The following is an 11,652-nucleotide window of genomic DNA, read 5'->3' on the forward strand; positions in this document are numbered from 1 at the left end:
CTCCTACCGACCTTATTTTACTTCCCTTGGCAAACGCGGCAGCGTTTATTATCTTCTATCGTAGGCTAGAATCCATTCTTTCTTCTGCGGTAAGCGGAATACTCCTGGCATCATTCTTTCGATTAAGGGTTCATGGACGCTCACCGCATTTTCTTCATGCTTGCGAATTCCCCAGGTTTCTCAGGCATAGGTCAAAACAGGAGGTGCTGTAGTGTTGAAGAGGAGCACGGAGCCGGATGTTCTTGGTCTTGTTCACTACATCCTCGATGCTCTTATACGCTCCCAAGCAGCTCGTTCCTCCTATTCAGGTCGGGGTTCATGCTTATTTCCCGACCCAGATAAACAAAACTGGAGCTTTCGGATATGTTCGTTCCGTTGAGCGTAAACGGGGCATCCGAGTCCCATCCGTTGCGCATGAACATCGTCTTTCGCAGATTCAGCTGAAGACCGATGCATGTTTCGTCGAATTCGGTCAGCATTCGCTCCGCTTGGCTGATGCTAGGTGTTATCAGTACGATGCCATCAGCAAAGCGCAAATGATGTAGCTGCCCACCATCAACCCTTACTCCCATGTCGTCCCGTTCCAACTTTCACATTGCGTTCTTGAGGGCGGCTGTGAATATTTTGGGTGTATCATCCTGTCGGACCCCCCTCTTCACGTCAATGATGATATTCTTGTAGAATGGCGAAATTCCGATCGTGAAGTTACTGTACAACTCTCGAAGTACCTTTATCTACTGAGTAGGGACGCCTTGGTTGTCCAAGGCTTCCACGACCGCTTCCGTCTTAACTGAGTCGAAGGCCTTCTTCAAGTCGATGAAGGTGAGACAGAGCGGCATCTTGTACTCTCGTAATACCTCGATGAGTTTCGAAGCAGTGTGAATCTGATCAATCGTGCTGAATCCTTTTCGAAGCCCTGCTTGGTCGCATGGCTGTTCTTCATCCAAGACTTTTCAATCCTATTAAAGATCACTCCTGTAAAGAGCTTGTAGATGACGGACAGTAAGCAGATTGGGCGATAGTTGCCGATGTCATGTGGATCTACCTTCTTGTACAACAGCACGGTCTTGCTGGTCTTCCACTGTTTAGGAACCTGCATTCCGACAGGTAACGTGTAAAGAGCCTCTCCAGGGTGTTGATGAGTACTGGCGGAAGGTTCTTCAGGTGTTCTGGTCTTAATCTGTCGCGCCCGAGTGCCGTACGATTTCTTACCGACATGATAGCATGTCGTATTTCGGACGGGAGAACCTCTGGAATGACTTGTCCGTCTTCCCTCAGATGGTGAGGAGGCAAGTGGGCATGGCTGTCGAACACATCAGAGTAGAAGTCGTAGATGATTTTCTCCATCCCCCTTCTCGATGCAGTGGTTGTTCCCTTCAGGTTCTGGAGAGCAATCATCCTTGTCTTGCGACTGGCGAAGTCTCGACGGGCATAGCGGATGCCTTTCCCCACCTCTGCAACTTCAGCCAGCACTTCTGCTCTTCTCTCTTTAAGGTCTTCCTTTATCGCCTCCCTGCAAAGCCTTGCGAGCTCGGACAGTTCCCTGCTGCTCGTGCTGCTCCACGCTTCTTGCTTCTTGGTTCCCTGCTGCTCGTGCTGCTCCACGCTGGCCTATCAGCTAAAGGGTTTCGAGGGACAAGTGTCTCTTGATGGTTTTAAAACTCTCAGCCTTCGCGCGATCGTGAAGGTGTTCAACGAGCCGGTCATATTCCTCGTCAATGTTGTCCATTGCCACACGGTCGCTTTTGGTCCGCGATTAGCCCCCTATCCGCCCCGAGGACGCGTCACGTAGCCTCGCGACTAACCGGCTGTTATTCCTCTACTGAGGGAGATCCGTGGTGCGCGAATACAGTGGAATTTACTAAGTCGTACAGTTTCTTTTTCTCTGTTTTTTCGCAGAAGGCTGAGTAGGGTTAGAAAAGAATTTGGAGAAGTGTCGTGACGGAATGCCGCTAGTGTCGTTAGGATGAATCTGAGCTTATCATACTTCAGGTAATCGTGATCACTTCCCGGATAATCTGCAGTCAATATATATATACATATATACATACCATTCTAAATGTCCGGCTAAAGCCGGACTTCAGACTTTCGCTGGTTTTAGCTTCGCTCCCCTTCACTTATCAATGAAAGTTGATAGTAGTGGTGTTTTTTGTAAAATCTGATTTGCGTTTTTATAACAACACTTTCCTTCTCTTCTTTATATTATAAATTACGAACTAAAGATTACGGAGTTTTCCTACCAAATGCGTCAATTCTACATTTGGAGAATATTCTACCATCAGCTACAAATACTCCTTTGATGCCAGAATAATATAGATGCAATTTGAAAGCATTACTCGAAGTATGGATATTCCTCCTGATTTCCCCCAATAGTTATCACAGAATGATGTTTTAACATAAAATGAAGTGAAAGACATCGACATTTCTTAATACTGATAAAGATAACGTTCCACGTCAGATCACATAAGCATCTTGCTACTATTTAAGCAGCCGTTTTCATGCGCATTTTCACTTTCTAAGAACGGCATGCTACCAACTTGAGACGAACGAAGAAAGAAATAGATACGCGGAGGAGTCATGAAGGTGAAAAGCAACGCGCGCAATGGCCACGGCTATGAAACGGCTTTAACCATTTATCTTTTGCGACATGCACGCGAAGTTATTGCGCACCACTTCGATTCCGCGGGACCCGCCTCACCCCACCTTATACCTATCTGGCGCCGGCGCACCAACGACGCCGTGGGACCCGTCGCACCCCATTTTCTAGCTCTCTGGCGCCGGCGCACCAATCCGACGTCGTGGGACCCGTCGCATCCCCTTTTATAGGGGTCTGGCACCAGTGGACCCATTGCACCCCATATTATGGCTATCTGGCGCCGGTGGACCCGCTGCACCTCCTTCAATAGGTGTTTGGTGCCGGTGGACCCGTCCCACCCCATATTATGGCTATCTGGCGCCGGCGGACCCGTCGCACCCCCTTCTATAGGTATCTGGCGCCGGTGGACCCGTCGCACCCCCTTCTTTAGGTATCTGGCGCCGGCGCACCAATCCGATGTCGCGGGACCCGTAGCAACTCATTTTATAGCTATCTGACGCCGGGTGGACCCGTCGCACCCCCTTTTTCGAATTTCGTGACACACAGACAAACAAACACACACACACACGTGATAGAATAAGCCCGTTATTATATATCATGATCATGATATATATATATATATCATGATATATATATATATATCGTGATATATATATATATATCATGATATATAATAACGAGCTTAGTCCGTGTCGCGACGGGTCCACTGGCGTCGGATTGGTGCTCCGGCGCCGAATAGCTATAAAATGGGCTGCGACGGGTCTCGCGGCGTCGGATTGGTGCGCAATAACTTCGTGTGCATGACGCAAAAGATAGATGGCTGCAGCCGTTTCATAGCAGTGACCACTGCGCACTTTGCTTTTCACCTTTTGTGACTCCTCCGCGTACCTTCTTCGCTCGCCTCAAGTTTGTAGCATGCCGTTCTCAGAAAGTGGAAACACACATTCAAACGGCTGCTTAAATAGTAGCAAGATGTTTAAGTGATCTGGCGTGAACGTTATCTTTATCAATAGGATGATGTCGTTCACGTCATTTTATGCCAAAACATCACTCTTTGATAACTGTTTGTGGAAAACAGGAGGAAAACCCATATTTTGCGTGACACTTTTAAATTTTGTCCATAATGTATTGATAAGGAGTGTTTGAAGCTGAAGTTCGAATGTTTTCTAAATGTAGAACTGAAACGTTTAGAAAGAAGACTATGAAATCTTTCGCTTTTAGTTACACCATAAAAAAAAAGAAGAAAGATTGTTGAAGATGCACAAGTCCAATTTCATAGAACTAATGACACTAATGTTAATTTTCGTTGATCAGTGAAGGCGAGCGAAGCAAACACCACAGAAAGTCTGAAGTCCGGCTTTAGCCGGGCGCTCATATATATATATATATATATATATATATATATATATATATATATATATATATATATATATATATATATATATATAAATGAAAACAAATTCGCAATTTCAAACGTATCCAAGCGGTTTTAACATGCAAGACTAGTAGCAAAGTAATTGTGGTTTCTGTGCAGTTCGCACCTTATTCAACAATGAAACGTTTGAGAATGCAACTAACTCTCTTTTGCGGAGATGAGATAACTGGATCCTTGATCTTCGTTGTCTATGAATTTCGATTGGGTGTTTACCAGATTAGAGGTAAATCTCATTTAGAACATCCGTTCAGTTCTGAGAGGCGCTCTCGAAATGCAAGAACAGGAGAAAAGGTACTGTGAAACATCAACAATTTAGGCTGCCTTCGCGGCTGTGAACTCTGCGGGCACCCTAAGATTTTGTAGCTAATAAATCCTCTTAGTAGTATCTCGGCAGCAACTGGAAAGGAACAAAGGATAGGAACGACACCGGTAGAAAATGGTGCAATTCAACGGATGCCTGGGAAAGACGGGGATGTCTCTTCCAGCATACCGCCGGTTATCGAAACCTACCAGGATCTAATCAAAAATCGCGTTGTTGGAGAAACACCGGACGACGAAATTTTGTGCACTCCTAGGTATGACTCCTAGTATGTTTCAGAAAGTATTGTGAAATTCTGAAGATCAATAATTCTTAGATGGCTCATCTTTAACTCCCCTAATGCTTACAAAAAACCATGCTATGGAGATTTTACAATTACTAACAGAGATCCTTTCACAGTGGCGTGGTGTATAAAAACGAAGGTTTGATATGTTCTTATATCGGAAGTCCATTTAACTGAACTAGTTTCACCCCTCATTTCCAGGAAAAATTGATGCGATTATCACAAGCCCATGGAATTTTGAAGCCTGGGGAGCATGCTGATCTAACTGTTAGTAAGCAGGAAAAAAATCCCTTTTCATGTTAAGCTCTGAATCGCAGTGAAAGCTGTGGAAAGAGGTGACATCAGTGTGACAGCTAAGAAATGCGACTTTAAGCTATATCTAATTTCATCGGATGACTGGCCTCGTGACTTTATCGAATACACGGGAAGGCGTCTCAAATTGGTTGTAGAGAATCTTAAAATCCCTGACAATATCCGTCCAAGAAGTAAACTGGTGTGTGAGTGAGAACTGATTTCGCCTTGAGGAGTATGGCAGTTTAAAAATAGGGTTTCAGGAATCGTCTCGTATGTCGAAGGATATTTTCCATTATTCAGCCAGTCAGAGCCCTCTCCTCCGGATGTACACAAAGATTAGTGTAATACTCGAATGAAGAGCTGTGTAAATGAACTTATTTCTGCATGAAGAATAAAAAGCGGGAGCAGTCGCAACTGTAACAATTTGTTCCCGTTAAATGCAACCTACCATGAAATTGAGTGCTAGTATCTCTCCGCGAATTGACAAGAGTGTAGCTCGTGAGTATGAGCGCAGCCATGCTAATTTCTCCCTAGTCATCAAGAATATGATGCGACACCTTCCCCTATGGAGCTCCAAATAAGGCAGCGAGTGGAAAAGGAAGCTTTGGCGGTCCTTTGATTGTCCCCTAGCAGACGCGTAGCGTATTCTCGCAGACGTTGTCGATTTCGAGGTAGGCTGCTTAAATCAAACTAAAAATTGTGAGATTATCATTTTGCTTACTATTGGGCAATTTTCGCTCGCACAAAGACTGGAAAATGAATAACTATAATTCGAGTGACACTCGAAATGTTTGACAACTAATAAGTTTAAAAAGATCTTTTTGGCCCCTATCCCGTCCCCTGCACGTCGAGATGTAGCGTCATATGTGTGTTATTTCGTCGCTAGTTATTATTATACAATGCCTTCTTTGGAAAAAAAAAGATACATCGCAACACAAATATAATGGAGAGGTTGAACCCGAGGAGAAAACTAGAAAGTTACTGTGTGCACTCTCACTCCATACGCTTGGAATGCTCGTAACTCCAGTTGTCCAGTTGTCAACAATATAAATGGGAACTTACCATTGCATGTTGGTGACATTGATCTAGTGACTTAGTTGACTTCATCGACGCTGATATCATTGCCTGATGCAGTTGTGCGTATCTTCGACGAGGTGTTCATCAGATACAGCCCCACCGAATTTCCATCTTGAGCAAGATCTCGCAGAGAATAAATCAATTCGTCTGTTTGGTATTCTGCAAATCTTGAAATCCCGATGTGCCTATCGAGGACAAGCGTTCTCAGATCTTCTTAATCAGTTCAGAACATCGTTTGTGGCCAGGTTTTCCAGCATGAATCCGACAGAGTTCTCGGAATGATGTTGTGATGAACAAGCGCAGCAGATCAAAAATATGCTTGTCTTTGCTATCCAGAAAAGTTTCAAACTGCTAAATTTTTAGTTATAGTAGAATTGTTTACCGGTTTCTTGAAAATGCTTCGTTACGTTTTACCGCCTTAACACGTTACCGACAAGGTACGAAATCGGGAAATCTCCGAAGATTTTGGGGAACTGCATCATAAAAAAATACTTTATGAGTAGTTGCAAATATTTAATGTTATAATATTGATTAGTAAATTCGTTAGTATCTACAACTGACAGGTCCATACAGATCTTATTTATTTACTGTTTTATTCATATCTTCATGCATAGCAGAAAATATAACAGAATAACAAAACTTATGGACTAGAACAAGATTTACAGCTCGTTTGGAAGCAGTCCAAGCAGATGAAGCTTTGACAGACACTGCACTAACTTCTGGTCTCATTGGCAACAGTTTTTGTATTATGACGTCCATGTTAATCAGTCAGCTTGCGATAGCAGCTTCGCTATTGTTTTCGTTGATTGCTCCCGAGATCTCCTCTTTCAATCAACTGACGTCTCTTTGCCTGAGTATCCGACTGGTTTTCATCTAAGCTCATCAGCTTTCTAGCTACTTCAATCTTGAAATATTCAATTGTGTTCTGCCATTCTGGCAGTAAAGAATCTAAGAGTTGACCAGCCCAGTCTGCGTCACAAGATGGAAAAGCGATCTCGTGTACCTTTTGGCAGTCTTCTTGACAAATGGACCTTAGGCGATCATCTGATCACTGAGATCTACAAATCCTTTCGCTTTGTTGTGGTCTTCTATAACCTGAGGTTTTCCATGGGGCTGCGAGATCCTTCATGGTTCTTAAAAAGCATGAAGATATCTCGTTTGTCTTTCCACTTCAGCAGAAGTATACTTTCGTTATTTCGCTGAAGATACAGTTCGCTCTTTTTCAGCTTCTTGCTCTCCACAGCTGGAGGGTTCTTTCTGATCGTTCCAACAAATTAGTACTTGTAGCAAGCAAGGATTTGGCCAGCGGCAACTAGTGTATCAATTGTCAGTATAGAGATCTCGATCTTGGTCCAAATGGCCGTCCATCGGTTCCAAAACTGCAGCGTCAGCTACACTGGAAGGAAGCATTACCAGGTCCAATGGATTTTCTAGATTCGATTCGCCTTGTCTGAACTGTGGCATTGGCAAAATGAAGACATGTAAACAGCGCCTCCAACCGGTGTCTGATCATAATTTTACTTACCACAGGAGCAGCGAGAACAGGCTCAGTGGACCAGTAGTAGCAAAGCTTTGACAAGCGGAAAATTCCCATATACACACCGATCTCTATGGAGTGTCTGAGTCCATCGACTCTGTCCAGTCTTTGTTCTTCCTAACCACCTTCTGACGGTTAAGAAGAACAAAGACTGGACAGAGACTACATACCTGTTCCTCTTTATCATTATGAGGTTAAGCAACTGGTTATTTAGGAGAAGGAGAAATTAGCCGATAGGCATCTCACAGCCTTGGACATGGGGCCGTCTTTCATGGCGAAAATAACTCTATCGTTGATAAAAGAATATCTCCAGTCTGCATTTCTTTTTCATCGACGTGACTCTCAGCATCATCATCAAATTCGGATGAAGCTGAGTCCACAGGCGCAATCAAGTTTTAAACAGCAGATTCATCATCCGCGAAAGGTTCTTCTTCCTCACTTTTAATCAGTGACTAGTCAAAAACTCCTATTCAGTTCAGCAATGTTGTCGGTAGAAGGATCCATCATTGGGTGGAAAATTTAGTGGTGATCTAGTGACCCTTCTCAATAACTTTTGAGAAGTTCCCATGTCTTTCTAAAGTCTAAAGTTTCTGTTCAGCTATGTTTCATTTCAATATTATTAATTTTTTATTTGGAGCATTACCTTTTTAAAAGTTGGAAAAATCTGTTTGCTGGGACATTGTCCGACGATGCAGTGAGATATTCGTGGTGCAAAAGTATGCATGGTCCCTGACGGCAGATACTCAAGAAATCACTTTTTCGTCAATGTGTTAAAGGCAGCGTATCACGAAACTGATGTGAAGCGGAAACACTAAGGAAAGAGTAGATTTTGGGTTATAGATTACGCGAGCAAGCGCCGCTCCGCTCCGCTCATCTTTACATAGTCGTCGTAAGAAAAAACGGTGAGGAAGACGACGCTCTTTGTTTCGAAATTATTTGCAACGCACCAGCCTCGTGGACACGTCCACGAGCAAAGTGTCGAAGATTAAAGGTAGCATACCACGAATCCGACGTGGTGAGGGAATCAGCGGTGAAAGCTGGAGATGGGTAGATAGTTGTAGAACGCGAGATCGGATGGTTCCGCTTATCTCTCCCTAAACGTCATAAAAAAAACGGCGTGAGACTCGTTTTAATTCAATTGAGGAAAGATGAGCGGAACTATCCTTGACCCCGTAATCTACAACTCCATTTCTAGCTTTTCCTTCGGATTCCCTCACCACGTCAGATTCGTGGTATGGTGCCTTTAATGAGGTCTCCTCACAGGCTTGTTCAACTAAAAGCAATAAATAGGCTACTGAGGAGATCGGAGCTTATAGAGAGGCACGCATTCTAACGTACCTCGTAGATTCCCCTCTCTACTTCCTTGAACCACAAGGGGATTTGAGCGGACCATGCTCGTTTCCGTAATTTGCAATCCAGACTCTACGTCTTTCCTTGGGTTCTCGTACCACGTCAGTTTCGCGATACCCTGCATTTAAGGAGAAATTTGCCACATGACCACCTAAAAGTGTTGTAGTTAATTTCTACATTTTGTTTACAGGCAAAACAGAGAAAAATAAGAATCCGGCATATGTAACGTACAAAAGAAGATATCCAGAATATGCACATCCAGATAGATTTCCAACGCAACACATTTCTATTTACGAGAGTGCAAAAAACGAGAGGAAAAGTTATTTTAATAAAGTCTCAAAATTAACGGTTTCTAAACGATACAGTGGGCCTGTACTGCATACAAATTGTAAACACTGTGCTTATCTCTTGTTTATCATATAGCACAGATAACAAAATGCATTCGCAAGCTCGATGGGTTGCCTATCCGTTCTTATTCTTGTCTGATGTCTTTTTTTAATAATTGTTTGCGAAGTGGACTATGTTCTTGAGTGAAATGAATTAATGAATGATGAGTTAATTTGTTTTGACCTTACTTGACTTACTTGACTTAATCGGCGAGCTGATGTCATCGCTTGATTACCCGCATCTTCGCCGAAGTGTGCTGTCCTTGGACACAGCTCTGCCCAACCTTCTCGATCTTCTGCGGGAGCTTGCACAGAATCAATCCATTCATCGCTATTCCATATTCTAAGAAACCTTACGTCTCGCCTGAAATGCCTATCCATGCCGAGTGTCCTCAGGTCCTCTTTCACAACCTCAGTCTAAAACTTCCGTTTTCGGCCAGGTGGCTTCTTCCAGCTCGAATCCGGCAAACTCCTCAGAACTCGTTGGACAAGGCGATCTGCCGGTCTCTTTAATATATGAACAAAGAAGCGACCACTTTAGCCACTTTCGATGGCGGTGCAGGATGTTGGCATCTTCCACGTGTCATCCGCCGGTATAAAGTAAAAGGATAAAGTTTCTGGCGTTAATCAATCCGCTTGGGATGCGCCCCCACGTTCACTTCAATTTAGAATCGTTTGAGGTTTACGAACGTGTATCTGGCCTATACAATGACTTGCGGTGGCTAGCCGATGTGTCAGGTCAGTGTTTTTATCCTCCCAGACAAGTCTGGTAGCCAATTTATCGACCCCGGAGGGATGAAAGGCTTGGTGAGCACTAGGGCGGATTCGAACCTCCGATCGATCGTGCAGGAAGCGGAACCTCTAACCGCTACACTACACCCGCGCCCATCCGCGGGTATACCACATCAGTTTCTGCGTAAAGATCTTCGTTGTGGCATATCCTAGGCCAAAAGTAGCCAAGTAGCCGTCTAAGCAGCTCCGTGCAGTCAAGCCTCTCCATCACCGTAGGTGGTGCTGCCCAAGTCTCCGATCCGTACATCATGATGGGGCGAATTGCGGATAGGTAGACTCGCAGCTTGACTTCATTGGTGATGGGGGTCGACCACAGGCATTTCGTAAAGGAGTTAAATGCAGAAATGGCCTTAGCGCAGCTTTGCTGAACATCTCTCTCGTAGCTGCCGTTGTTCTTCAGCGTACAGCCCAGCTAACAGGACTCATCGACGAGTTCTATCGGTTGCCCTTTCACCCTGATTACTGTTCCAGGTCTTGCATTTATCAGGGCGTAGACGTAGTTCATAGGTTGCAGCCAGCTTCGATACGAGGTTGACAACATGTTGAAGTTTCGTACTGCTTTCAACGAATATAACAACATCGTCAGCGCACTCGAGAACGGTCAAGGGGCGTCCTAGAATGATATCGACAGGACACTGATCTACTGTTCTCCGCATTGAGAGCGTTGAGAAAACGGCCTCGGTGAGGGGAGTCGAACGTGGCTTCAAGATCCAGAAACGCTAATTGCATTGGCTTCGAATACCGCTGCCAGATTTCGGTCACTCTCCTGACGATGCCTGGTCAATCGTAGATCGGCCTGGACGAAAGCCAGCTTGCTCGTCGCGCGTTGCTTCTTCACGATGTTTAATGAGTCGGTCCGAGATAATACGCTCCAATACCTTGTACATAAAAGGCAGCAAAGAGCTTCCTCGATAATTCCTGGGGTCAGTGACGGATAACTTTGTTGTGGAGGGAAATTATGATAGCGTGTCTCCACGGGTCAGGTATCCTTTCGTCTATCTATATTGAACGTATTATCTTTGTCATCTCACGAATCGCAGACGGAAGAAGATATCTCAGCATTTCTGCGCTAATCCCGTCGTCTCCACCACATTTTCCATTCATCATTATTTGAATACAGACTAGAACCTCCGACTCGGTCGGTGGCTCCTCGTTAACCGCATAACCGTTTTGACCTTAGTGAACCTCTACGATCTTAGTTTTCCGAAATTAAACTAGTCGTATTTTTGTATGACTGTGCACGGTTGACATAACTCTCAATCGTAAAACACTAAGAAAACAACCGCTAGTTTAATATCTATTTCTGATGTCAGGCCATCTTGAAGACTGCACCAAACCATTTCTTTTGTAAGAATTCGAGTGCGCCCTGTTTCTCGTGTAATCGCTCTTCTAAGGCGGATTTTCCGACTTCATTATGCTTACGATTACAAAACGATGCACAGTTACGACAAATTCAATCGTTACGGTTAAAATCTAAGAGGCATCTTAACGACTTAACAGACGACAGAACTAATAGAAAGCGCATACTTGGCTATGACTGCGTAGTCTTATCCACTATTTATTTTACAAAGTAAAGAATGAAG

At 44.2% G+C, this 11,652-nt stretch overlaps 5 protein-coding genes across 7 annotated transcripts; 1 reads left to right on the plus strand and 4 right to left on the minus strand.

The window, feature by feature from the left end:
- Positions 1 to 272: 272 nt before the first annotated feature.
- On the minus strand, positions 273 to 572 carry RB195_021029 (uncharacterized protein; the record flags this gene model as incomplete). The annotated part of the gene is made up of 1 exon (XM_064189669.1): positions 273 to 572. One exon carries the CDS (start codon positions 570 to 572, stop codon positions 273 to 275), a length of 300 nt encoding a protein of 99 aa, XP_064045550.1.
- Positions 573 to 734: 162 nt separating this feature from the next.
- RB195_021030 (uncharacterized protein) lies at positions 735 to 2,054 on the minus strand (the record flags this gene model as incomplete). 2 transcript variants are annotated; one of them, XM_064189671.1, is made up of 4 exons in its annotated part: positions 735 to 897; positions 951 to 1,093; positions 1,213 to 1,611; positions 2,052 to 2,054. In XM_064189671.1, 4 exons carry the CDS (start codon positions 2,052 to 2,054, stop codon positions 735 to 737), a joined length of 708 nt encoding a protein of 235 aa, XP_064045551.1. The 2 variants fall into 2 exon arrangements, with proteins under 2 accessions (XP_064045551.1, XP_064045552.1); XM_064189670.1 differs by lacking the exon at positions 735 to 897 and having other exon boundaries at positions 1,042 to 1,611.
- Positions 2,055 to 4,302: 2,248 nt separating this feature from the next.
- Positions 4,303 to 5,283, plus strand: RB195_021031 (uncharacterized protein; the record flags this gene model as incomplete). Its single annotated transcript, XM_064189672.1, has 6 exons — positions 4,303 to 4,322; positions 4,412 to 4,606; positions 4,667 to 4,772; positions 4,835 to 4,900; positions 5,007 to 5,126; positions 5,188 to 5,283. The coding sequence occupies 6 exons, from the start codon at positions 4,303 to 4,305 to the stop codon at positions 5,281 to 5,283; spliced, it is 603 nt and encodes a 200-aa protein (XP_064045553.1).
- Positions 5,284 to 7,324: 2,041 nt separating this feature from the next.
- RB195_021032 (uncharacterized protein) lies at positions 7,325 to 10,319 on the minus strand (the record flags this gene model as incomplete). Of its 2 annotated transcripts, XM_064189674.1 has the most annotated exons (7): positions 7,325 to 7,454; positions 7,504 to 7,612; positions 8,489 to 8,635; positions 8,701 to 8,814; positions 8,880 to 9,009; positions 9,476 to 9,694; positions 10,179 to 10,316. In XM_064189674.1, the coding sequence occupies 7 exons, from the start codon at positions 10,314 to 10,316 to the stop codon at positions 7,325 to 7,327; spliced, it is 987 nt and encodes a 328-aa protein (XP_064045555.1). The 2 variants fall into 2 exon arrangements, with proteins under 2 accessions (XP_064045555.1, XP_064045554.1); XM_064189673.1 differs by lacking the exon at positions 8,489 to 8,635 and having other exon boundaries at positions 7,325 to 7,459; positions 7,530 to 7,658; positions 8,759 to 8,814; positions 10,179 to 10,319.
- A 172-nt stretch (positions 10,320 to 10,491) lies between these two features.
- Positions 10,492 to 10,725, minus strand: RB195_021033 (uncharacterized protein; the record flags this gene model as incomplete). Its single annotated transcript, XM_064189675.1, has 1 exon — positions 10,492 to 10,725. One exon carries the CDS (start codon positions 10,723 to 10,725, stop codon positions 10,492 to 10,494), a length of 234 nt encoding a protein of 77 aa, XP_064045556.1.
- Positions 10,726 to 11,652: the final 927 nt, after the last annotated feature.

This window comes from Necator americanus, chromosome II, assembly GCF_031761385.1.
Source record: "Necator americanus strain Aroian chromosome II, whole genome shotgun sequence".
In the NCBI taxonomy this organism is placed as follows: Eukaryota; Metazoa; Nematoda; class Chromadorea; order Rhabditida; family Ancylostomatidae; genus Necator; species Necator americanus.